This window comes from Drosophila subpulchrella, chromosome 2R, assembly GCF_014743375.2.
Source record: "Drosophila subpulchrella strain 33 F10 #4 breed RU33 chromosome 2R, RU_Dsub_v1.1 Primary Assembly, whole genome shotgun sequence".
NCBI lineage: Eukaryota > Metazoa > Arthropoda > Insecta > Diptera > Drosophilidae > Drosophila > Drosophila subpulchrella.
Window position 1 is genome coordinate 20,446,431 of NC_050611.1, and position 21,852 is coordinate 20,468,282.

The 21,852-nt window shown below is 45.6% G+C and overlaps 7 protein-coding genes across 8 annotated transcripts; 3 read left to right on the plus strand and 4 right to left on the minus strand.

Moving 5' to 3' along the window:
- Positions 1-440: 440 nt before the first annotated feature.
- LOC119550199 (protein stum) lies at positions 441-14,453 on the plus strand. 2 transcript variants are annotated; one of them, XM_037858743.1, is made up of 10 exons: positions 441-490; positions 4,007-5,049; positions 5,346-5,819; positions 6,007-8,636; positions 8,692-9,250; positions 12,399-13,055; positions 13,603-13,708; positions 13,767-13,893; positions 13,954-14,148; positions 14,211-14,453. In XM_037858743.1, exons 2-10 carry the CDS (start codon positions 4,223-4,225, stop codon positions 14,321-14,323), a joined length of 5,688 nt encoding a protein of 1,895 aa, XP_037714671.1. In that variant the 5' UTR covers positions 441-490; positions 4,007-4,222; the 3' UTR covers positions 14,324-14,453. The 2 variants fall into 2 exon arrangements, with proteins under 2 accessions (XP_037714671.1, XP_037714672.1); XM_037858744.1 differs by lacking the exons at positions 441-490; positions 4,007-5,049; positions 5,346-5,819; positions 6,007-8,636; positions 8,692-9,250 and adding an exon at positions 10,861-11,065 and having other exon boundaries at positions 12,405-13,055.
- A 557-nt stretch (positions 14,454-15,010) lies between these two features.
- Positions 15,011-15,934, plus strand: LOC119551268 (eukaryotic translation initiation factor 3 subunit K). The gene is made up of 2 exons (XM_037860528.1): positions 15,011-15,171; positions 15,238-15,934. The coding sequence occupies exons 1-2, from the start codon at positions 15,101-15,103 to the stop codon at positions 15,833-15,835; spliced, it is 669 nt and encodes a 222-aa protein (XP_037716456.1). The 5' UTR covers positions 15,011-15,100; the 3' UTR covers positions 15,836-15,934.
- LOC119551267 (TATA-box-binding protein) lies at positions 15,922-17,222 on the minus strand. Its single transcript, XM_037860527.1, has 2 exons — positions 16,395-17,222; positions 15,922-16,337 (listed from the first exon to the last, which is right to left on the minus strand). The coding sequence occupies exons 1-2, from the start codon at positions 17,073-17,075 to the stop codon at positions 16,059-16,061; spliced, it is 960 nt and encodes a 319-aa protein (XP_037716455.1). The 5' UTR covers positions 17,076-17,222; the 3' UTR covers positions 15,922-16,058.
- A 297-nt stretch (positions 17,223-17,519) lies between these two features.
- Positions 17,520-18,280, minus strand: LOC119551197 (immune-induced peptides). The gene is made up of 2 exons (XM_037860399.1): positions 18,122-18,280; positions 17,520-18,062 (listed from the first exon to the last, which is right to left on the minus strand). Exons 1-2 carry the CDS (start codon positions 18,171-18,173, stop codon positions 17,770-17,772), a joined length of 345 nt encoding a protein of 114 aa, XP_037716327.1. The 5' UTR covers positions 18,174-18,280; the 3' UTR covers positions 17,520-17,769.
- Positions 18,281-18,494: 214 nt separating this feature from the next.
- On the plus strand, positions 18,495-19,992 carry LOC119551196 (leucine-rich repeat protein soc-2). The gene is made up of 3 exons (XM_037860398.1): positions 18,495-18,950; positions 19,015-19,599; positions 19,660-19,992. The coding sequence occupies exons 1-3, from the start codon at positions 18,771-18,773 to the stop codon at positions 19,924-19,926; spliced, it is 1,032 nt and encodes a 343-aa protein (XP_037716326.1). The 5' UTR covers positions 18,495-18,770; the 3' UTR covers positions 19,927-19,992.
- LOC119551198 (mitochondrial import inner membrane translocase subunit Tim10) lies at positions 19,946-20,932 on the minus strand. The gene is made up of 2 exons (XM_037860400.1): positions 20,746-20,932; positions 19,946-20,214 (listed from the first exon to the last, which is right to left on the minus strand). Exons 1-2 carry the CDS (start codon positions 20,894-20,896, stop codon positions 20,087-20,089), a joined length of 279 nt encoding a protein of 92 aa, XP_037716328.1. The 5' UTR covers positions 20,897-20,932; the 3' UTR covers positions 19,946-20,086.
- LOC119551199 lies at positions 20,907-21,300 on the minus strand. The gene is made up of 2 exons (XM_037860401.1): positions 21,180-21,300; positions 20,907-21,105 (listed from the first exon to the last, which is right to left on the minus strand). The coding sequence occupies exons 1-2, from the start codon at positions 21,215-21,217 to the stop codon at positions 20,946-20,948; spliced, it is 198 nt and encodes a 65-aa protein (XP_037716329.1). The 5' UTR covers positions 21,218-21,300; the 3' UTR covers positions 20,907-20,945.
- Positions 21,301-21,852: the final 552 nt, after the last annotated feature.

The following is a 21,852-nucleotide window of genomic DNA, read 5'->3' on the forward strand; positions in this document are numbered from 1 at the left end:
CTTTTTATAGCTGGAAGCAGTTTCAAATTGAAGTCGTTGAATTTACATAGAGTTTCTCTGTGTGTAGTACCTATGCCCAGATCAAATGGCTTCTTCTGGGGAACCTCTATTACAGGAACGGGAATCGAAAATCTGGATGTGCACACCTGCATTCGTGGACTCCACTATGTCCACCTGTCTTGAGTCATGGCAAAAACGTTTGAAACAATAAAAACAACTTGCGGCGCGCCGCCAGTGCCAAGTTTTCATGTCCAAGGCGTATTTATGTCAACCGGAAGTAGGTTTACTGACCCACGTATACCCGTGCGGGCTGCCCAAGGGACTTCGGCTTTCTTCGGGGGCTTCTTCCTTGGGAGCCGAGTGGTCAGTACGCGGAGTTCCAGAGCGCAGGACGATGTATAAGAAGGTATTTGCCCACGGCGGATTAGTTTTTCTACGAACGGCGAGTGCAATGCATCGGATCGATGCAAATGCGCGTTGAATTTTTTGGGTACTCAGTTTTTATTTGAAACTTTTTTTTTTAACAATAACTCTACAAGTAACGGTCGATTTAAAATCAAACAAAACTTAATACAAGTGTGCCCAAAACCGGAAATAAATCGTCGGTTAAATCGAACTCTTCTAAACTTTAAAACTCCTTGGTGAAAAGAAAAAAACCTAAAACAATTAACTCATAGATGTCTCTAGGAATTCCCCGAGTTGTGACTCCGTGACTCCACTTTTTGCTGAACTCGCGGTTTGAGTTTGGCCAAAAGGGGCGGTTTCTGGGGGCTAGCACGACATTAGCCAAGGATTTCTCCGGCACTGCCACTTCAAAATCCCCCTTATTTCAAGCGGTTCTCGGGGGTTTCCTTTCGGTGGGCTGTGTTTGCACACATACCTGTCTTTAAGCGTTATTGCTGCCATTGCCGTTGTTGTCTTGATGTTGCAACAGTGCCCGGGTGGCCAAGGAGGAGTAGCCTCGGGCCAAGTGTTGTTGACTCCTAGCCGCTGCACAAGGCAACGCGAATTTGTTGCGGTTTTGACCCTATTCCAAAGCCAAGGAAAAGTGCAGTGTACTCGGCTAGGGGCTTAATACTCAGCCGAGTACAGGAAAAAAGGTCTCAGCCGGAGAACTTTACAATGCTTATAAGGAGAGCTCCCATTATTATTTAGATGAATGGGATAATTTTGGAACCGCTTAGGATTATTCAAATTAATTAAAAATCAATTACAGTCAGTTCTTAGAAAGTTCACAAATGGCAAGGGTATCTTATAAACAGTTCAGATCATTCTTCAAATTTATCTGAAAACCGTTCATAACATTACAATCCAAGAAAATATAATTTATATAATATTTATATAATAATTTGTCATTGAATTAAATTTCCATTTCGATAAAAAATTATGTTTCCCAGTATCTTGTTAAAATGTAAAAGTATTTTTCATGTTTGTAAGACCGATTTATTCACAAGGTCTGCGCCTTTCGAAAAGTTAACAGCATATTAAGAAATTGCGTTCCCAAAAGTTAAACTTAATGTTAACTTCTCTAACTATAACCTTAACATGTCATTGAAAAATCGGACCTTAATGCTTATATCCACTTACAATGCCCACTTATCTACCTCTCAATCCCCAGTAACGATAGTTTAAACGTAACTTATCAAATGGGTTTCTCAAGAGACCCTCTACTGTACCATAACACATCAAAAGCAAACGTTAAGAGTGCATTGGAGTGAAATGAGCGAAAGTGCGTGATTGTTTCGAATGCGTGCATTTAGTAGATCACTGCCATCGAAATCGAACTACAGCTATGGGGCATCCCCAGCAAAATGAAAAATTAGTGAGCGGCAGAAGTGTACGAGTGCTCGAACATCGCGTGCCACAGACATACCAACAGGTGTCACAGTAATCAAAAGTTGTCTAAGAGGCAGAAAGAGCTGAAAAAGAAGCACACGCCGAGCAGATGAACAAAACATGCAAACACCAAATGCAGCCGCCTCGGAAAGCGGCGAAAAGCGGAAAATTCGCGTGGAAAAACTCACGGCGAATTGGCTTCCCCCGGTGGCTTTTCTTTTCGGCTTTTCAGTTCGCCAGGCCCAGTCTCAATATCTCGGCGGGTCTGCGTGTGCAAACTGTTGGGGAATGGAAAGGCAATGTGTGTGGGGCCATTCATTGTGTGCTGTTTTGGATTTGAAGTGTAGGCAATATTTCTCTTGAAGGCCTGCCTTTTTGCTCACTTACCGCTGGGCGGCCATCAGTTTAAGTTAGGCAGCGGCCACGTTTCGTCGCGTTTCCATTATTTGTTGCGGCTTTTCAGCAAATAGAATGCTATTTTGGCACAAGTGTAAACTTTAAACCCAAATGTAAATTATATAATGGGATCCAAGAGCTCTGCGAGCTAAAGGCTAAGCAATATAAAAAGCCAGTGTGGACGTGGCACTAATTAAGAGACGTTATTCAAGTGTGACCGCGTCTTAATGAGATGCAGGAAAACTGCGTGTAATGCGGCAAATGGCTTAAAAATACGAAACCCAATTCGCGAATGGGCAGCTAAAATCTAGGAGCCGGCCAACTCCGCACACGCGTCATGGCCACAACAAGAAATAAAAAAAAAGCCGGCCAAGTCACTTCCTGTGGCCCAAAGTGTGTCACCGAAATTTGAGCGGCGGGCCATAAAATGTAGGTTAAATATTAGGCAGAGGAAAATCAATGCGAACAAAGGCCATTCATTCACACCTACCTTTCCTCGGGCTACGTCATTCCGCAAAAATATCTGCGTACTCCAATTAAACCATCGCTTATTTTTGGGTGATAGTCCCAGCCCGCTGGCTTTGGCTTCCACATCTCTTGGGTCGTTCGACTTCAAGTGCAGTCACTAATGCGGCAATTTGCAACATGCAATCCCGGTGCAGCCAAGCCAAATGCAATAGCAATTCCCCCGGGGCTGTAGAGACCTCCTCATCAAGTTATGCTCTCGTTAGCGCCCGGCCAAGACAAGCTCCAAGTATTTGGGAGCTACAGATTGGGAGCCATATAGCAGGTGCAGGTGCAGGTGCCTTCCATTCCATACCGATTCCAAATACGATGGTTTGGGGCGGGTTTATCAGCGCCTCACACGCAGCTATTTATAGGAGTGGAATGGCATTAGAAAATAAAGCAGTGCAATAATAATTACTCTACTGTTTTGAGCCATATCCAGTGATGGAGGGGGAGCTATCTAGGCAGTTGTACCTAATTATTTATTTTAACAATAAGAAATTATGATATAGGTACTGGATATATTACATTTAAAAACTTTTACTCAAGTTAAAAGTTGGATTTAAACTTAAAATCTACATTTATCTTACCAAGAATGCAAAATAAATTGACTTTTCTTAAGATGACAATCTACTAATATTTAAATTCCCTTGTCAGTCTAACTTTCAGTTAACCTAGAAATTTCTTTGGTATAATGTCATATTTGATAGTACTCTATTTCTTAATTTAGTTGTCTGATATAACTTTCAGTGATACTGCAAGTCGATTTGTTATTAATTCATCATTATAAGAAAGCGGTTAAATTTACTGTCTAGTGAAACAAATATAACCTTTAATTAAATTGGTAATTTCTTTGGTATACATTTCTCAAAAATATTCACTACTTATTATTATACATGGTAATAAAATCAATGTTCACAAGTTTTTGGTAAAAATAGGTGCCCATATAAGAACATATTTCTCGTAACCTGCCTAGGTAAACGTAACTTAGTACCTTTTCAATCCCTACGTATCAGCAATAAAGCCGGCAGTCTCGCTCTTCGGTTTTTGGTCTTGGGTCTCTGGGTCTTCAGTTCTCCGTACGCCCTACTCCGAATCCGTACTCCCTACATAATCCCTCGGCGAAGGCGTCGCGTGTACGTCTCTCTGACATTGCAAAAAGCCGGAAGGTCTCGCTGGTCTGTCTGTAAAATCAAAAGATGTGTGCGCATATGGGTGTTGTGTTGTGAGTGATTTTTAAATACATTCTGTTGCTTCGAATAAACAGCTCCTGGCGTCATTGGTTTTGTGGCACTTAAACTGAGCCGAAGGACGAACGCGGTGGGGGAGTATCCACCCATCCATCCATCCTGCGAGGGAATCGGAATCCATCCATCCCCCAACCACCGTCTACTGAATTTCGTGCAATAAAACAAACAATGGATCGAAAAACATCATAGTGAATGCATGAGGGCCGGAGATCGGTTAGCACCCATGTCAAGCCATGCAGCAGACCCTCTCGTACTCATCATCATCGCTATCGCCATCCCCATCCCCGATGCCCAGGCCATCCGCATCCGCAGAAGCAGCAGCACCTCCTCCATCGATCCCCAATCTGAATCTAAACCCAAATCCCAGTTCGAAACCAAGTCCGCGTCCCAGATCCACAGGCGGCGATTCCAGATTCCAGCCGTCGGTCATCTCAGTGGTTCCGGACTATAGCTATCGCACCCACACCACCCGCTCCATCCTCTCCGCCCAATCGATGGCTCCCTCCACCTTCGCCTCCAACCAGAGCTTCGTGCGCCAGCCCTCGGAATCGGATGTCCAACCTTATAGTAGCCTCTTTGGGGATCCAGTTCCACCGCCCATCCAGCCAGATGATTACTTTGGAACGGCGGCCTTTGAGACGCTGCGAACGGGATCCGTGGAACTGCCCAGTTCCGAGGAGGATGCACTGGTGGCCGCCATGGCGCTGAATACACTCATTCCCGGTGCCAGGGAACGCATCTTTCCAAGCGTTCCCTACTCGAGGACTCCGCGGGGATCCCTCCTGCCGTACCTGCAGCCTCCCGACATCCAGATCCTGCCCAACTCGAGCGGTGGATCCAGCTCGGAGCAACTGGGATCGCCCAACTATCGACTCCTGGCTCCCGACGACATCCTCAACAAACCGGACATGTACGATCTGGAGAACGAGGTCGAGGAGTACACCGTGGTGGGTCAAAGGATGTCCTTCGATCGGGAGGAGGAAGACGAGCCGGCGAGGACTCCCAGCCAAGCACCTGCCAAGTTGAGTGTGTCCAGCATTACGACCGAGGATCCCAGAGGGTGGGTATATTTTTATAATAATAGGAAATCGTGAAATCTTAAATATTCGAGTATCTTAGTAAATTCTCCAATTTATATTTTATAATTCGTAACTATTACTGAAAGTTGCATATTTTCTTAAGCAACTTTAAGTTTGCAGTTTACTTATATATTATTTAAATGTTATATGTTCTTATATATGTTGAGACTTTAAGTGTTAGGCTTTTTTCTTAAGAGGAAGTCCTATTTTTCAAAGTCTGGGAATCATTGTCTCCTCAAGTTTTTGCCCAATTTATCATCTCCACAATTCCTTTCAGATTGATGAGTGACTCCTATTCTGGCAGAGATTGGTTCCGTCCGGCGCCGCAGCACTTTCCCGAGTTCACGCGCATCCCCCGATTGCGTCCCAGTTCCAAGATGATCATGTCCATGAAGCAGGACGAGGGCCCCCTTTCCCCGCTGGCCACCATGATCCAGGACATGAACAGCTCCAGCAGCGGAGGCGAGGAGCGGGTGGCGCCCAGTGAAAAGATGTCAGTTAGCAGGGATGTTGTACTCTCACCGCAGCAATATCTGGAGGAGCAGTTGGGTCTGGAAATGGGCAGCCAGAGGCAGTCTCTAGAGGACTACGGAATGCCACCGCCCCCGGCTGCCCCGCCCCCTTGCCACAGGTCAAGGACACTCCTGATGGAGCAGGATGACAACCAGAGCGAAGAACATACTCCTAGCTTAAAGCGAGAAATGTCACCCGTCATTATCAGGGATTCCATACCCATGGGCGGAGATTACAGGTTGGTAATATAGATATCAGGGACCAAAAGTATACTTGGTATAATCATTATAATAATCAAATATACCATTGGCTAAGATTAAACTAACATTTAAAGAACGAAAAGCTTATGAGATTGAATTAATGATTATGTCTCCTGATAGATATCAATCTGAATGGAAATAACATCCCTATATCTTACCCCTTAGAGTGGACCAACCGCGACCGCACAAGAAGACTGCTTTCACCATCCTTTCCGCGGGTCAGGTGGCTCCATCTCCATCACGACCTCCTCCACAAGAAGCTCCTCCCACCAGCCGGAGACACGCCTCCATCCAGTCGACATCGACGACTACCTCATCGCCGGCCGCCAGGCCACAGATCAGTCCTCGCCGGAGATCGATCTTCGGCTCAGATTCCCGACTGCCCGAACTGGGTTACGCTCCCTCCTCCAGCCACCTGCTCCTCCAGCAGACCACGGATGACTCGCCACGACCCTCTGTGCAGTTCAACATGAGTGGAAGGCACAGCAGGAGCAAGCTGGCCATTCCGCAGAAGGGCATTCTCCAGCAGAGGGATTCACTGACCTCCTCCATCGACACTTTCACGCCCAGAGCGCAGATCAGGAGGGGATCCATGGGCAGGAGTCCCACCCACAGTCAGCTGCCCTATGGCCAGAAGATCAGGAGCATGGAAACGCTGCCGCTGATAAGGGATCATCCACATGGCAGTGGCATTCCCCGCCTGCACTATGGTTCCACCATGGATTTGGGCGCTCCGGAACCGGCTGTCTTTCCACCTGGAGCACTCCCTCGACCACTGAAGCCAAATCAGAATCCCACGCGAAGGCAGCGCGGCCTCCTGAAGATCATCAACAAGGAGGAGTCGCTCGCATCATCGCACATCCCGCCGCGTTCTAACTGGTGCAGCTTGGAGGAGCTGAGCAGGTCCACTCCCAACCAGGCCACCAGACGTCGCTCCAGCTCCACCTCTCCAGAGCGGAGGAGCTCCACCCAAACTGCCTCCGATCGAAGGAGCTCCAACCTGAGTAGCGTCACTGCCACCACCTCGGATTTCAGTTTCCGACGACCCACGCTCTCCACACTGCCAGCGTCTCAAACTCTCTCCAGGATGCGTCGTAAATCCGTTCAGGCTCCCAGTCCCAACAGGATTCCCAATCGGATTCCCAGCTTTGGCCAGCGAAGGCAGTCCATCTATCAAAGGGATCGAGATAGTCGGGATGGGGGTTCCAAGCCTTTGAGCAGGCATGGAAAGATTGCCAAGCCCAGCACCTTGTCACCCATAATTGGAACTCCCAATAAGGACAGTAGCTCTGCCCAGAGTCCCACCCACAGAAGCTCCTTAGTGGGTGATGCAGCGGATACCCCATCGGAGGTGTCTACAAGAAGGGATTCCCTTTCCCGCATCCCGATACGCAAAAGTCCCGAATCTCGCTCTAGTTCACCTTTGAAAGACTTTGGAGTCACTGCTTCCGGGAGGAGTTCAAGGGCTAGCATAAGTATGTCGCCTTCCAGAGGAATGAATGTCCATACCAGTAGTAGGTCGCCTTCAAGATCAGTACCTCCCAGCAGAACGCCCTCGAGGGAGAGTGGTAGACCAGGTGGAGATTCGCGTTCTGCCTCCAGGGGACCATCTTCCAGGCCAGGTTCTCGATTGGATCAGGTGGGAAACCGCTTGGAAAGGTCCAGTTCGCGTTTGGATAGATCTAGCTCTCGTTTGGAAAGATCGAATTCACGTTTGGAAAGGTCCAACTCCCGTTTGGATATCTCCCGTGGAAACTCCCGAGCTAATTCACGACTGAGCATCAACTCATCTTTGAGATCCTCCAGCATTTCACCCGTCACCATGGCCAGGAAGAAAAGCATGAGAGGATCCATCACACCAAGTCGTCGGAAATCCATCTCCCTGAGTCCAGCAAGTGCGATGATAATGGGTCGTCGGAAATCCATCAGTCCCGAGGCCTTTAACCAAAATCGAAGAGTTTCCAGTCGTGGAAAACCAGTTGATCCTCCAGACATACTATCTCGTCGGAACTCCCGCTCTCGTATACCCACCAGATCGACCAAAGTCGCCTCCAAATCCCCGCCGTCTTCCTCCAAGAAGAGATCAAAGTCGCCGGAGAAATCAAAAACCATTGGATCGACGCCTAAAAGCAGCAAAGCTGGAAAGGTGACAACCACCAAGGGAAGCCCCAAAGCGAAGCCCAAGATCCCTGCAAGTGCCAAACCAAAGACCAAGACGGAATCCTCCTTGAAAGGTCCTATAGCTAGGAATGCTAAGAAGGCTCCGGCAGGTGGTAAACCCACCACTGAGGGAAAGAAGCCAACTGGCAAGGGGATTCCAACAAAGGATGTGAAGGTGGAGAAGGGAAAGGAGAAGGGCAAGGAGGCAGGAAAGGTTGTGGCTTCTAAAGAGCCAGTGCCTCCAGTGAAAGCAAAGTCCCAGGTCAGCAAGAGTAAACCCTCTGGAGGAACACTCTCCACAACGGAGACCAAAAACCCTACCGCCACTAAAGCTCTAGGAATAGCACTGGAAAAAGGAGCTAATGGATCGGAATCTTTAGGTGGCATTCATCCACTGGCTGCCCAAGTGGGTAATGCAGTGCTCCAGGCTGTGGAAGCTGTTCCTGCGGTGACCAGCGAGGTAGCCATTCCCTCAACCCCAAGTGGCAAGGGATCTGGAGGTGCCAACATGTCCAAGCTGGTGCGGATGAGCTCCAGGATGAGCCTGCTGAGCAACAAGAGCAACAAGATCCGTTCGGATTCCCCTCAAAACCGAAAGGTGGCCACAGTAAAAGAACAACCCAACGAAACTGAAGGTTGGTATTCTTTATGTTCCTTATGAAACACCTATATAACCATCTTTCCCTCCAGAAACAGTGGGTCCCAGCTCGCAGCAACCCATGTCCAATGATGCCGCGGCTATTCTAGAAAAGTCCCAGAAAACCCTGGAGAACATTCAGAAGACCGTCACCGAGGCCACCGATGAGATCCACAAGACCATCACCGAGAATCTCACCGATCTTAAGAGCCTGGAAAACGACCTTGCCGCCGATCCCTCGCCCACACCCAGTTCTGGAACCATTTTGGCCAGACCAGGTGAATCCGCCTCGCGAACGGGCACGGCCGATGGAAGCATTGCTCCGCAGAGTTCAGGGGAGTTGCCCAAATCCCCGTTTCCACCCACGCAACCTATCGAAGCCTCGGTCTCGGTATTGCATCCCAATGAAAGCTCCGCCGATCGAATTGCCAGTGTGCCGGAGGTGGAGTGTGAGAGCTCCGATCTTCCAACCGTGCTGGATGCATCCGAATCCGATCTGGGTGGAAATGTAATGCCCACTCCGGAGAGTGGAGCGGACTTCAAGGTGGACGCCAAGCGACGATCGCCAGACGGACAGGGAGGATCCACAGCGGGAAGTGGCGGTCTTGCCAAGTAAGTAAGCAAAGGGTTATAATACTAGGAATACTTAAGATAGAGGTTACAAAATAACACTTAGTGTATTTTTAAAAGGTTCCTTTAGTCTTATCAGGTTGGTCACAGTAGGTACTGTAACCATCTGAATTAATGTTTCTGTAACACATCTTATAAAAACATTCTTTTTTGTATTCTATGAAATCTTTACCAAGAACGGTTGACCCAATAAATTTTCTGAACCTTTTTCTTTTGTCAGAATACATTGTGAAATGTTCTACCAGAAACCGATACTTGAAATAGTACTTTAAAAACAGCAAATTACCCACGAGTTACTATTTTTCAGTAGTTTTACTATTTAATAGTAACCGAAGCCACATAAAGTTCATACTACTGTTAGTAGGAAACTATTTTCTACAGTTACATAACATTCTATATTGTTAAATTTCACCAAATTTGTTGTGTCTAGTGTACTAGATATCGACACTTTTCCCAAATTAAATGAACCCTTCTTAAAGAATTGCTAATTTGGCCAATGAAATAGTTACTTACACATCTAAATATTGACAGGTTACTATTTAACAGTACTTTACCAATATTGTTTGTGTATAATTAACTTAAGATAAGTTATATACATTTTTGGTAGAATTACTTCACTTTTAATCACTACAATCCAAGGACTTCGGATTTAAAAAAACATTCATACCAATGTGAACTATTTTAAAATATCCATTAAAAACAAATGTTTAAGGACTACACATTTTATTAAGGTAACTTATAAGGTTGAATTCCAATGCCCATCAGTGACCTTTGAGATACCCTAATATTATACAAGTTTTCTTCTCTAAGCCCCTTGAGAATAGTACTAGTTCCGTTGTTGTCACCAAAGGACCCAGCGACAAAACCATTACTAAACTCCCCATGTACGCTATGACCATTATGAATATTCATCAGTCAAGTCGCCATACAATCTGTCCGTTTCTAGTCAGCTAGAATTTGAATTTTCGGCGGGAAGGCCGGCTAGAATGGCCAGTAATACTACTAACATTTTGCCTCGACCCTAGGGTCCCCACATAAAGCACCCACCAAGGCTTACAGCGCCCGGCCAGCCAATTTGCATACAGGAAACCCCCAGGGAGGAGGGGTTACTAGCCCAACAACTATGATACATAAAACTTTACAGTGCCGTGTGGGCAGGAGTTCCGTGCTCTAGACTCTGCTGGCACAGGTCCGTCAAGCCACTCATAAGTGCGTCAATAAATTTCGAAGAGAACATGGGGCTGGGATGGGTTGGTATGGGCTGGCATGGGTTGGCCAAGACCCAGGAACCACCTTTGAGGAAATCCGTTCGTCGGCAGGTCGCGAAGTCCCAATCGCCGAAGGTAACGATGTCCTTCAGTGCATTGTTTTTCCAGCCATGCGAGAAACCCGCAAGAAACCGTGTGACCGACCAGTTACAGTGGGGATTCCCCTTCAAAAGAATCCATTATCCCTTAAGTAACCGTGTCCACTATTGGCCAGACAACACTGTACAGTATAGCGTGCGCGGAAAACAAGGGGGAAAAGTATTTTCGCAACACGACTTAAGTTTCTTGCCGCAATAACAAATCAGTTCGGGCCGGACAATCGCGCCAACCGCAGCACTAACTCGCTGGGAAATTCCTACGGAAAGTTGGGAAACTCTAGTCGATGATTTCCCAGCAATTAATACGGCAATAACCATCCGAGATAATTCAGCGAAACCGAAATGCTGAACGGAACGCCGAACAACGCGGTCATCTACACAGTGGATCTGGCCCAGGATCCCTTCATCGATGGCGACAAGTACTTCTTTAGGTAATTAGGAATGGGATTCAATTATAGGCTATCGGTGGGCGTGATCTGGCAGCGGGTAAATAAACGCACTGACCTTGGAAGAGGCATTTAAGGCCCCAAGAATGTACGGAAAACCAGCTCCATTCATTTCGACTGTCTCGCAGTGTTGTTCGAATTTCGACCGGAGCAGGTCAAATAAATTGCCGACCTCCAAATTGCGTTTGGTCGTTGGCTCGTGCACAACGGAATTACAAGCGTGCTGTGGTTCAGGAATATATATTTTGATATATACTATACACACGTGAGCACATGGACCCTTAAAGAAATTGTGTAAGCGTCCGAAAAGCAAAACTCTCGTGACATATTTTAGTGGCTGGCGTTGGCATACTCAAAATCGACCCAAAAACGAAACTTCATTATGCCAAGATAAAAGTTCAAAAGCCAAAGATTTAATATTACACGCCACTCGGCAACTGCAACAGCATTATTCATCACTTAAAGATACTCTATAGAGAGAACTTCACATAGGCCCACGCTAATGGTAATTCACTTCCGAAGGTGATTATATTTCACGCCAGCAAAGTGCGGAAGTGATTCAGGACTATCCCACAAACTTGAACTTTCCAATCATACAGCACTTCCGCCGCCTGGCACTTGGCCAATCCCAGAAGCCATAAAAGCTTATATCCGGTCGACTGGATAGTCAAGGACATTGGGGAGGGCCATCCCTGGCTAGACGGTACTTTACAATGTGTCATAATCGGTTTAGTTGCTGCGACTTCCAGTATGAAGACATTAAAGTGGCCTTAAACACTTTTCTTATAAGGAAACTAAAAATGAGGCTGTTTGATTAAAATTTAAACATTTAAAGGTTCCGCAGATATCTCTAGGGGTTTGAAATCACAAATAATGCTACCTAAAAGTATACAGCAATATATTTTAAATCGTATTTTTGCCCACATTCTTTTAGCCAACTTCGTAAATGATTTCGAAACCCTGTTGGTTTTTATAATATCCCAGTTCTTAGGTTTTCAACTCGACTTTTACCTCGTGAAAAACTTTAGTTTCCAAAAGCGAAAGTTTTTCTCTGTGTGTATTTACGCCTATTTGTTGAACAATCTTTTGTTTTGCTGAAGAACTCTGATCTTTTCAGAACAATTATAATTTTTTTAAGAATTATGTTTTAAATGTGGTTGTAACAAAATACATATCCCTAAAAATATCTTCGTAGAAGTAAATTAATTTATATATATTTTTATAAAAAAATGGTTCTAACATTATTATATATATATATATATATTATATAACATAATTAATGCATTTTATATATTTTATCCCACCCCGTTTGAACTAGGAGCAGCAGTCAGGAGTTCCTCGAGGACAAGGACAATGCCAAAAAGGGCGGTCTGTGCGGCTGCTGCTCCGCGCTGTTCATGCCCTGCCGCCGATCCCGCTGCTCCCGCTGCTGCCGGCGCCGCGAGAGGAACCAGTCCGCCGAGGACCAGCCCGTCCTGTGGAGCGGCAACAGCAGTGCCACCACGGCCACCAATGTCCAAGTGATTGATGAGACCAAGCCGAAGCGCAAGAAGGCCACCGATTGGCTGAAGTCCAGTTGCTGCCGCAGCTGTCGCAAGAAACCCGTCCACTCCGAGGGCGAGGAGGAGGACGATCCTGTCCAGGAGGAAGTGTCCAAGAGGACGAAGCAGGGGGCCAACATGAGCACGGGACCAAAGCCGCGGGGCAAGTGCGGCCTCTGCCTGAGCAAGGTGTTCTGCTGTCGCTCGGTGAACAAGGTGGATCCCACCACGGGCGATGAGACGGAGCTGAATAAGTGCTGCTTCTGCATACCCTGTCGCCGGGGGAACCGACCCAACAAAAAGGGCAGCACCGTGTCCTGGCGGGATCAGGACCCCGAGCTGGGAATAAAGCCCACCGAGTCCTCGGTGGTGGAGGGCACCTCTGAAGCGGCCATGTCGGCGACAGCGGATGCTGGAAATAACCAAGTTCAGGAGTGAGTATTCGGGATTAACAATAAATTATAAAAAACAAAATTATAGGAGATTATAGGACGATACTCGTTTTGTTGAGATTCCATATGAATTTCAACTTGATCAAAAATCTAAAAGGTTTTATTCCAAGGGTGCACAGAGAGAAATATACTAAAACATTGTTCTTTAATTGAGAACATTCGTTCTTTAAAACCGTGTAAGTACATTTTGTTATCAATGTTCTCAATATTAGAAAGAAATGGTGAGAAAAGAAAAGTTAAATAGAGTTTATTTAACAACTTTTTGATAAGTTCTTTAATAGTTTATTAATTATTTATAGTTGATTCAAGCAAAATAAAAACATTTTCAATTTAAAGCTCAGATGAGAACGTTCGAATTTTCTCTGTGTAGTTTAAACATTAATCTCTCCTTTTCACCTTCAATAGTTTTAGTTGTTGCAATTTTCGATATCAATTTAACATTATTCAATTGTTAAAATTATACGTGTAAATTCAATGTTCCAGAAATCTTAAATATTTTTTTTATTTTTAATATTCCAATTTATTTCAGGGGATGCTGCAAGCGTTTCTGGCTGATGTTGCTGTGCTGTCGCAAAAAGAAGCGTCGTGAGTCCAATGCCCGGAGGCAGAGTATCAAGGCGCCGCCGCCCAGCGAGGCAAGTATACCATTATAATAGTTCTTAAGACATTTGAAATTTAAATCTCTACCATTAGGACACCCGTAAGAAACTGCACGTGGACCTAGTGGAGTACACATCCAAAATGAAGGGAGCTATTCCAGTGCTGCCGCTGTATTTGGCCTGGTTCTGCGCCTTCTGCAATGTGGTTTTTCCAGGTCTAGGTGGGTTGTTAAAAATGTTTGTCCTAATGAGATATTAAGTTAGAGATTCCCCCACTAAAGGAACCCTGCTCTCCGGACTATTCTGCCTGTGCGTGGGCATTCCGCGCTTCTCACAATTCGACAGCGCCCGTGCCAGGATTGGATCCTTCATCATCAACATCATTGTAGCGGTGTCCCAATTCTTCTGCGTGCTCTTCTGTTTTGTGGGATGGGGCTGGTCGATTTGGTGGGGCACCATAATGCTAAAGTGTGCAAGTAAGAGGAATACGATCTTAATAAAATCAGGGACTCTCATCGGAATTTCTATCCCCTTTCAGAGAAACTGAGCAAAATCAAAAAGGTGGAGCGCTTGGAGCTGGAGGAGGAGCAGCGGCAGGCGCACCTGGCGGAGGCGGCCAAGAACGGCGAAACCGAGGCGGCCAAGACATAGTCCTCCGATCCCGGTTATAAATAAGTTGCTTTTTATACCATTGTGTACATACTTTTGTACAAAACATGTAGATTCCACAAAAACATGCACTTCCACATGAACTTCCAGGTTAAGCGAAATGGAACAGAACTTCCTTTAAACATGATATGCATTAATGTAAATGTATTAAAATCATTAAACTTCCACTGAAATATAAACGTTTTTTATTAACCCAGAGCAAATAAAAAACTCTTAATCAAGGAAAGTATTAAAGTATCTTTCTTATATATGGTACAAAGGACCTCTGAAAACGGCTTATTTTGTTACTCCATACGTGTTTGGTTACTGATTTCCAAATTAGTTTTAAAATGGTAGAACCTGAAGCATCTAGTTTTTAAACTTAAATTCCGGGCGGGGTCTGAATGACCAAAACATTTGTATAGATCCTTGCGAAGGATCTGCTTAAATAGTTTAACATTCAAGCTAATAATTTATCTTGCGTAATAAAATATAAACTTATTTCAAAAGATAGTTAGTAACAGTATGCCATGGGAAAATATTCATACGTAGTAATTATTTATTGTTTTTACAGCATTAATTTTGAATTTACCAAAGGTTCTTAAAAGCTCAAAGGGACTCCCCTAATCATTTCCATTTAGTGCGACCGTAACCCGTTTGTTTTCATCGGCACATGCCCATTTCGCAGTGCGGTCACACCAATTCGTTCTTCTTCTTTTTAGCGTTCCTTAAAAAAACACGACGTCAACTTGCGAATTTTACACAATTTAGCCGTAGAAAATGTCGCACCTCGTGAAAATGGAAAACGGACAGAGCCAGACGATCCAGGAGATGCTGGGCTGCATCGAGCGGTGAGATTTGGACAACATCTTTGGCATCGATAAGGGTGCATAAACATAACCTCGCTTTTCCCGCAGCTACAACCCGGATCATCTGAAGACTCTGGAGGCCTATGTGCAGGATCAGGCCAAGAACAACACCTACGACCTGGAGGCCAACCTGGCCGTGCTTAAGCTGTACCAGTTCAACCCGCACATGCTGAACTTCGACATCACCTACACCATCCTGCTGAAGTCGCTGACCAGCCTGCCGCACACGGACTTCGTGATGGCCAAGTGCCTGCTGCTGCCCCAGCAGATGAAGGACGAGAATGTCCAGACCATCATCGACCTGGCCGACATCCTGGAGCGTGCCGACTTCACCCTCTTCTGGCAGCGCGCCGAGGTCAACCGCAGCATGTTCCGTCACATCTCCGGCTTCCACGATTCCATTCGCAAGTTCGTCTCGCATGTGGTGGGCACCACCTTCCAAACGATCCGCAAGGACCTGCTGAAGGAGCTGCTCGGCGGCATCGAGGACTCGACGCTGGAGAGCTGGATCAAGCGCAATGGCTGGAAGCACCAGGGCCAGGGACTCGTCGTTGTGGCCACCCAGGACGACAAGATCAAGACGAAGAACATTACGGAGAAGATTGAGTTCGACAATGTCGGTGCCCTGATGGCCCAGTGCCTGTAGGAACAACCTCCTCATACGCGTTCATAGTCCATGTCTAAATTTCTACGAATAGTAATTAACGGAAACAACAAATAAAAGCCTGTCCGTACAGCTAACTTATTTTGTGGTTTATTCTTTCGATCGGAGCTGCTCGCCAGGCTGCTCCCACTCACGACTCTAGACTTTCGGAACTACCGCCGACCTTAAAACGAACACGTACAGAACTAATAAAGCGCTATCCTATTTATGACTGCTTCTTGAACTTTTTCAATATGGGGAATATCTTGTCAAAGGCGTCGTAGATCTCCTGCCGCACCTTGGCGCCGGTGAGCACCACTTTGCCGGACACGAAGATGAGGAGCACGATGCGGGGTCGCACCATACGGTAGATGAGGCCGGGGAACAGCTCCGGTTCGTAGCTGCTGAAGTTGCAATGGGTGAGCACCAGGCCTTCCAAGCGGATGGGGAACTTGACATCGCAGGAGCCGACCATGTTCTGGATCTTAAAGTCAAGGAATTTGGCCTGTAATGGTATAAGTATAAGAATGCTGATGTTTTTTGTCTTGAAAAGTACACTCACAGGAAACCCAAGCTTCTGAATGATGCGCGCATACTTCCTGGCCGCCAGTCGGGAGTCGTCCTCGCTCTTGGCGCCTGTGCACACCATCTTGCCGGAGCTGAAGATCAAGGCAGTGGTTCGGGGCTCTCGGATGCGCATAATCACGGCAGCGAAGCGCTTAGGATTGTACTCGGCATTCCTCGCGTGCAGCGCAATCTTCTTGAGGTCCAGTTTGCAGCACAGATTCACCGTGGACACAATGTTCTGCAATTGCGGCACAATGCCGGGATCAGCGGATCCCGGAGTGGCTGGGGTCATCGGCGTGGATGGGCCCATTGTCTGGTGGATGTTGCTGAGGCCATCTCCGCCACCTCCGGCTCCCGAGCCGCCCACACTGCGCTCGCTCATGGGCATCATGTGGGCCATCATGCTCTGCGGCGTCTGGGGCTGCATCATGGACTGCGGAGTGCTTCCTCCTTCGCCGGGCTGGCTCTGGAGCTGTTGCTGTTGCTGCTGCTGATAGGATGTCGATGGCTGGTAGCTCTGCATCTGCTTGTGGGCCAGTGGGATGGTGGGCTCCGGCTGCGGAACAGCCGGAGGATGGTACACCGGATTGGCCACAATCTGCTGGTCCGCTTCCATCTGGTGGAGCGGCGTTCCGATGCTCGGAATCGAGAAGTTGGGGCTGAGCATTTGGTCCATCTTGCAGATGGCTTGTTGTGCGGTCTCGTCGGGATTCTGGGTGAGTCAGTTCTAGGAAATTTCCGGATAAATTTGCATGCCCACGGAGCGGGAGAAATAATAATAATATAATTGCAGCCGCGTTCGTCGTTGTACCTGTGGCTCCTTCCGTGTGAATGGCAAAAGCAGGGTGGCATTTCACCGGACCTATCGATTGCGCTACGCCTTACGTTTCCTAACTTTTTTACCATTTCAAACTGCATTTTTATTGGCAGATAATAATTATAAATTACAATCACACTCTTACAGATAGGAAGTAAAAATCTTGAATACTTTTGGCATCTTAAAAAATCTTTGTTTGGTAATTTATAGTTTATTTTAATTTGTATTGCACTTTTGTCTTCTTCCTGCTTACGTTTTGTCTCCCCTATACGTCTTTGCCTATCGATAATTGAAATGGCGCGCTTTTTTGAATGTTCTACAAAGAAATTAATGTATTTTTTTGTGTTAGCAATTGCATTATTGTTTATAAAAATTAATATGCATAATGGGAACATTAACGCAAAATTTGTATATGTGTAAGTATACTCAGACTGAACTAAAAAACGCTACTACATTTAAATGTATGCACATTTAAAAGTGAATTTCTATAGAGGGTAACAATAAACACTGTGCTTAATTAATAAATTGGAAAATTTGCAATTTAAACAGCCAATTAAATGGTAATTAAACTGAGTAACAAAAGTAAGACGCCGCCCGCGCTGAATCCCAAAGGTGAAGAAGCCGAAATCATTTCATTTGTCGTTGAAGAATGAGTGTGAGTGTAGGTATTCCCCTGTTCATCGGTGTAAACATGTTGACCACTTGCGGGTGAATTCTGGAAGGTACCGCCCACGCCGGGCACTGTGTAGGGTCCTTCGTTTTGACCCCTTATATAGATCTCGTTTCCAGGTGTTCCGAATTGTTGGGGGCCATTTCTGCCATCGTAATTCTGCTGCGCATTTGAGGCTAATTGAAAAGAGAGTTTATTTCATTTTGCGCTTATCAGGTTCCCACACTCAACTTACCGGCTAACAAACTGCCCACAGCAAAAATAAACAAAATATACGTTGTTCTCATGATGCAGTTTCCAGTCACTGAGCTCAGTTTCAACTGAGAGCAGTCTGGTAATTCGAAATCTATTTATACGAACCGCGAGAAAGACGAGCTTTTGCCAATTAGCAGATGAGAGATTCAGAATGGGTGACATCACAGCTTAGAATGCAAAAGTGGGTTCGAAATGTTGGGCCCCGTACATGATAAACATTTCAAATAAAAAACAATGCACCAATTTCAAAATAGATGCACCCTATTGGCAAGATATATAATATTTTGAGCATGCTTTTACCCAGCTAATGACATTTTTAAATTTAGTTCACTAGCTTGGGAAGAGAAAGCAAACAAAGAGTGCAATATATTGGGAATACGGCAACATACATCGACATTTAAGCATATATAGACTTTGAGAACATTATATAATGTGCACTCAAAACAAACGAAAAAATAAGCAAGAGAGGCAACACTTCGAAAGTACAAATATCGAATCCTGAATACTAAGCAACTTTACCCAAAAACATAGTAGGTTTTCAGACCAGTGTTGGACAATTTGGAACCGAAGCTGCTAAATTGAAGTACTCCAGAGGAAAAGAAAAAAAAAAAGAAAAAATTAAAAACGAAATGGAGAAGATCTGCCAGTTTTTCCGCAACAATTATGTGCTGGCCAACTGTGAGGATGCCATCCACAAGAAGGCGTTCTCCCTGAATCTGTCCCACTACCAAATGACCGATGTTCCGGCCATTATCGAGAAGTGCGAGACGCTGATGAAACTATTCCTTAACCAGAACAAGTTGACAAAGGTTGGAGGAGCCTCTTAAACATAATTACTAACAAATGGGTAATAATCTAATTACCCCTTGATAGATTCCATCCTCCATTGGCGAGTTGCTGCGTCTGCAAGTCCTCACTCTGGACTACAATAAACTGGATGAATTCCCGCAGTGCATATGCCGTTTGGTGCGTCTGAAGTTTCTCAACATCAGCTGCAATAACATAAGTTCACTGCCCCCGGAAATCGGCTATCTGACCCTGTTGGAGACCTTCTGGTGCAACAATACCGGACTCTTGGAGCTGCCCTCCGAGATTCGCAACTGCGAGAAGCTCGAAACACTTGGAGTGCGTGGTAATCCCCTGACGAAGCTGCCCGATGCCATCGGTGCTCTGACCGCACTCCGTTGGCTGACCGCCGAGGGCTGCGAGCTCACGGAAGTCCCGCTGACAATGGCACTGCTGGCCAATCTGGTGCACCTTAATCTCAAGGGGAATCGACTGCGACAGCTGCCCAGAATGCTGATGGCCATGCAGAAGCTGCGCTTCCTTTTCCTCAACGAGAACCGCATTGACGAGCTGCCCACGAGGCCTCAGCTGGAGGAGCTGCGCACCCTGCAGATGCTCAACTTGTCCAAGAATCCCATTAGCCTTCATCACGACCTGCAGCAAATGGCATTGGTGAGTCTCCAGGCATGTTCTTTGGTTCCCCTTAGTTGAGTTCCTCCCTTGCTTTTGCAGCGCCAGACGAACCTTTATGTGGAGCTGCCGGAGGATCCCCTTCAAGCCTGTGATGGCCTGACCAGCCGAGCCAGCCTCAACACCCAGGAGCAGCAGGAGGAACAGGCCAGAGGGGCTGGTCAGGACATTGACTCCAACGAATCCGACTGGGCTAACAGCGTCCGCACCAGCGAACTGGACACCACGGACGAGAGCACGATGGAGAACGCCATCGAGGATCTGAGTCTCATGCTGCCGGAAATGTCGCGCTTCGTCACCACCTTTTGAAGGCATAGACGTGATCAAGTTGGGGTGTTATGTAGCACACATAAATCTGTGGTTTATTCTCTACAACTGGGTGTTTTGTACATGTACCTTTAACAATCGTAGCGCCTGAAAAATGCACATTGGTTAAGTGGAAATGGGGATGGGGTTATGGGTGGCCAGGTTAACTAGACATCTTCTTCATCAGCTCCTCGTCCTGCATGGACATGGCCGTGAGCTTCTTGCCGATCTTCTCGTGAATGTCCAGGTACTTGGCCACGCAACGGTCGATGCAGACCATCTCGCCCTTGCCTGGAAGATAAGGAAATCGTTGGAGTGATAAATGTGATATTGGTATAAAGGGTATATCTAGGTTTAAAAAGCATCATTAGTTTTGTTAGGGAACCGCCTAAAAAGTAAGCTAATAACTTTTTAAAGATTTCATCAGTCCTATCTAAAATTTTAAATTAATAAATTTTAAACTTTATAACGATAAATGCTAATAAGAATGTCAGAAGAATAGGTGTTTTTGGAGTGCATTGAAGGTACCTGTTTAGATTTAAACTTAACTTCTCAATAAATATAATGATAATAATCCTAGTGGTATATATAATCTGTACATATGGTTGTAGAAAAATAAAACAGGCTGGTGAATAAATAAATGCGATTCCTTGAACTCACCGAACCATAACTATGAATTTTACTCGGGACTGCTGTAAGTTTGTATATAAGGTACAAGAGATACGTATACCCGCCCTTTTAAATACACTTGTACAAATGCTTATAGTTATACCTAGACCTCTATTAGTTATTTTTCCACCTACAATCCCCCCTTGAACTCACCCAACTCCGATTCGGAGTAGCGGGGCGGGATACACTTCTTGTGGCAAGCGTTCGTCATGCGGTTATATAAATCGGACATCATTTCGATCTCCATCTCCTGCATCAGCTGCAGCTTGGCCTGGTCGGCGGAACTGATCTGGGGCAGAGCCATCTTTGCTTGGATACGGTTCTCCTGGGTGCTATATGGTGGGTGCTACTGGTTAGTAGTCGAATCGCCTGTCCGATGCTGCGGTTGAGTCGTAATCGCCCTGGTTTGCCTTCCTCATGCGCTCTCGAACTCGCATGCTCTCGTAACGCCGGCTCTCAACGGATTGTTTCGACAGCACAAAAGCGTACACGCCACCCACGGTCAGAACAGTCCTGGTGCGGGAATTCGGAATTTCGAGTGGGCTTAGTAAACCTTTAACCCTTTATTTGCATTTTCCAATACGAACCAACAAACAGCAATTCGCCCTGCGTTGCCCAACGACATAGCCTGCTAGGAAAAAACGACACACTAACGCCTTTCGGTGGAAAGTGTGCGGGATTTTTTATCACTGGCACGTGTGACAGCAGCGGCAATGGGGGTATTCTTTGTACTACGAGTCACTAGATTCGGAAACTGTGACTTATTTTTGGTGAAAGAAGATGGAACTTCTACCCCAGATTTAAATGTTAGCTCTTTAGCTTACTTTAATTAATAAGCTACTTATTCATCAAGTTATTTTTACACTCGTTTTAGGTCCGGAAGCTTATCGCAAGCCAAATCTATTCACGAATTTGAGGGACACTGTTCATAATTTATCCGTAGTTTTTAATCAAAGAATTTTTGCCAATATGACAAGATAGGATTTTAATGTAAACTTTAAAATATATATTAAATGTAGCTCATGCCCATTGTTAGCATTTAGTTTCAAATTACTTGTTAGCATTATATAAATAAATAAAAATATTAATTAGAAATAATTTGTTTTAAGAAGTTTTGAAGGATTAAGTCATTGTAAAATTTGTGTGTGACCGGTGAATTTCAGCAAGAAATTAGTTTAATGTTATCATTGGTGAATAACCTTAATAACAATCCTTTTGAATTATTCCCGTTACTTAAATTCCAATAAGATTCCAATGCGA

Coding starts and splice junctions, on each gene's coding strand:
- LOC119551198 (XM_037860400.1), bottom strand. CDS start 20,896: ATGGCTCTGCCCCAGATCAGTTCCGCCGACCAGGCCAAGCTGCAGCTG. Junction 20,215..20,745: donor CTACTCCGAATCGGAGTTGG/GTGAGTTCAAGG, acceptor CTTATCTTCCAG/GCAAGGGCGAGATGGTCTGC.
- LOC119551199 (XM_037860401.1), bottom strand. CDS start 21,217: ATGTCGTTGGGCAACGCAGGGCGAATTGCTGTTTGTTG. Junction 21,106..21,179: donor GGGCGAATTGCTGTTTGTTG/GTTCGTATTGGA, acceptor TTCCCGCACCAG/GACTGTTCTGACCGTGGGTG.
- LOC119550199 (XM_037858743.1), top strand. CDS start 4,223: ATGCAGCAGACCCTCTCGTACTCATCATCATCGCTATCGCCATCCCCA. Junction 5,820..6,006: donor CCCATGGGCGGAGATTACAG/GTTGGTAATATA, acceptor CTTACCCCTTAG/AGTGGACCAACCGCGACCGC. Junction 13,709..13,766: donor AGGCGCCGCCGCCCAGCGAG/GCAAGTATACCA, acceptor CTCTACCATTAG/GACACCCGTAAGAAACTGCA.
- LOC119551197 (XM_037860399.1), bottom strand. CDS start 18,173: ATGAGAACAACGTATATTTTGTTTATTTTTGCTGTGGGCAGTTTGTTA. Junction 18,063..18,121: donor TGTGGGCAGTTTGTTAGCCG/GTAAGTTGAGTG, acceptor CTTTTCAATTAG/CCTCAAATGCGCAGCAGAAT.
- LOC119551196 (XM_037860398.1), top strand. CDS start 18,771: ATGGAGAAGATCTGCCAGTTTTTCCGCAACAATTATGTGCTGGCCAAC. Junction 18,951..19,014: donor ACCAGAACAAGTTGACAAAG/GTTGGAGGAGCC, acceptor ACCCCTTGATAG/ATTCCATCCTCCATTGGCGA. Junction 19,600..19,659: donor ACCTGCAGCAAATGGCATTG/GTGAGTCTCCAG, acceptor TTGCTTTTGCAG/CGCCAGACGAACCTTTATGT.
- LOC119551268 (XM_037860528.1), top strand. CDS start 15,101: ATGTCGCACCTCGTGAAAATGGAAAACGGACAGAGCCAGACGATCCAG. Junction 15,172..15,237: donor ATGCTGGGCTGCATCGAGCG/GTGAGATTTGGA, acceptor CTTTTCCCGCAG/CTACAACCCGGATCATCTGA.
- LOC119551267 (XM_037860527.1), bottom strand. CDS start 17,075: ATGGACCAAATGCTCAGCCCCAACTTCTCGATTCCGAGCATCGGAACG. Junction 16,338..16,394: donor TTCAGAAGCTTGGGTTTCCT/GTGAGTGTACTT, acceptor ATACCATTACAG/GCCAAATTCCTTGACTTTAA.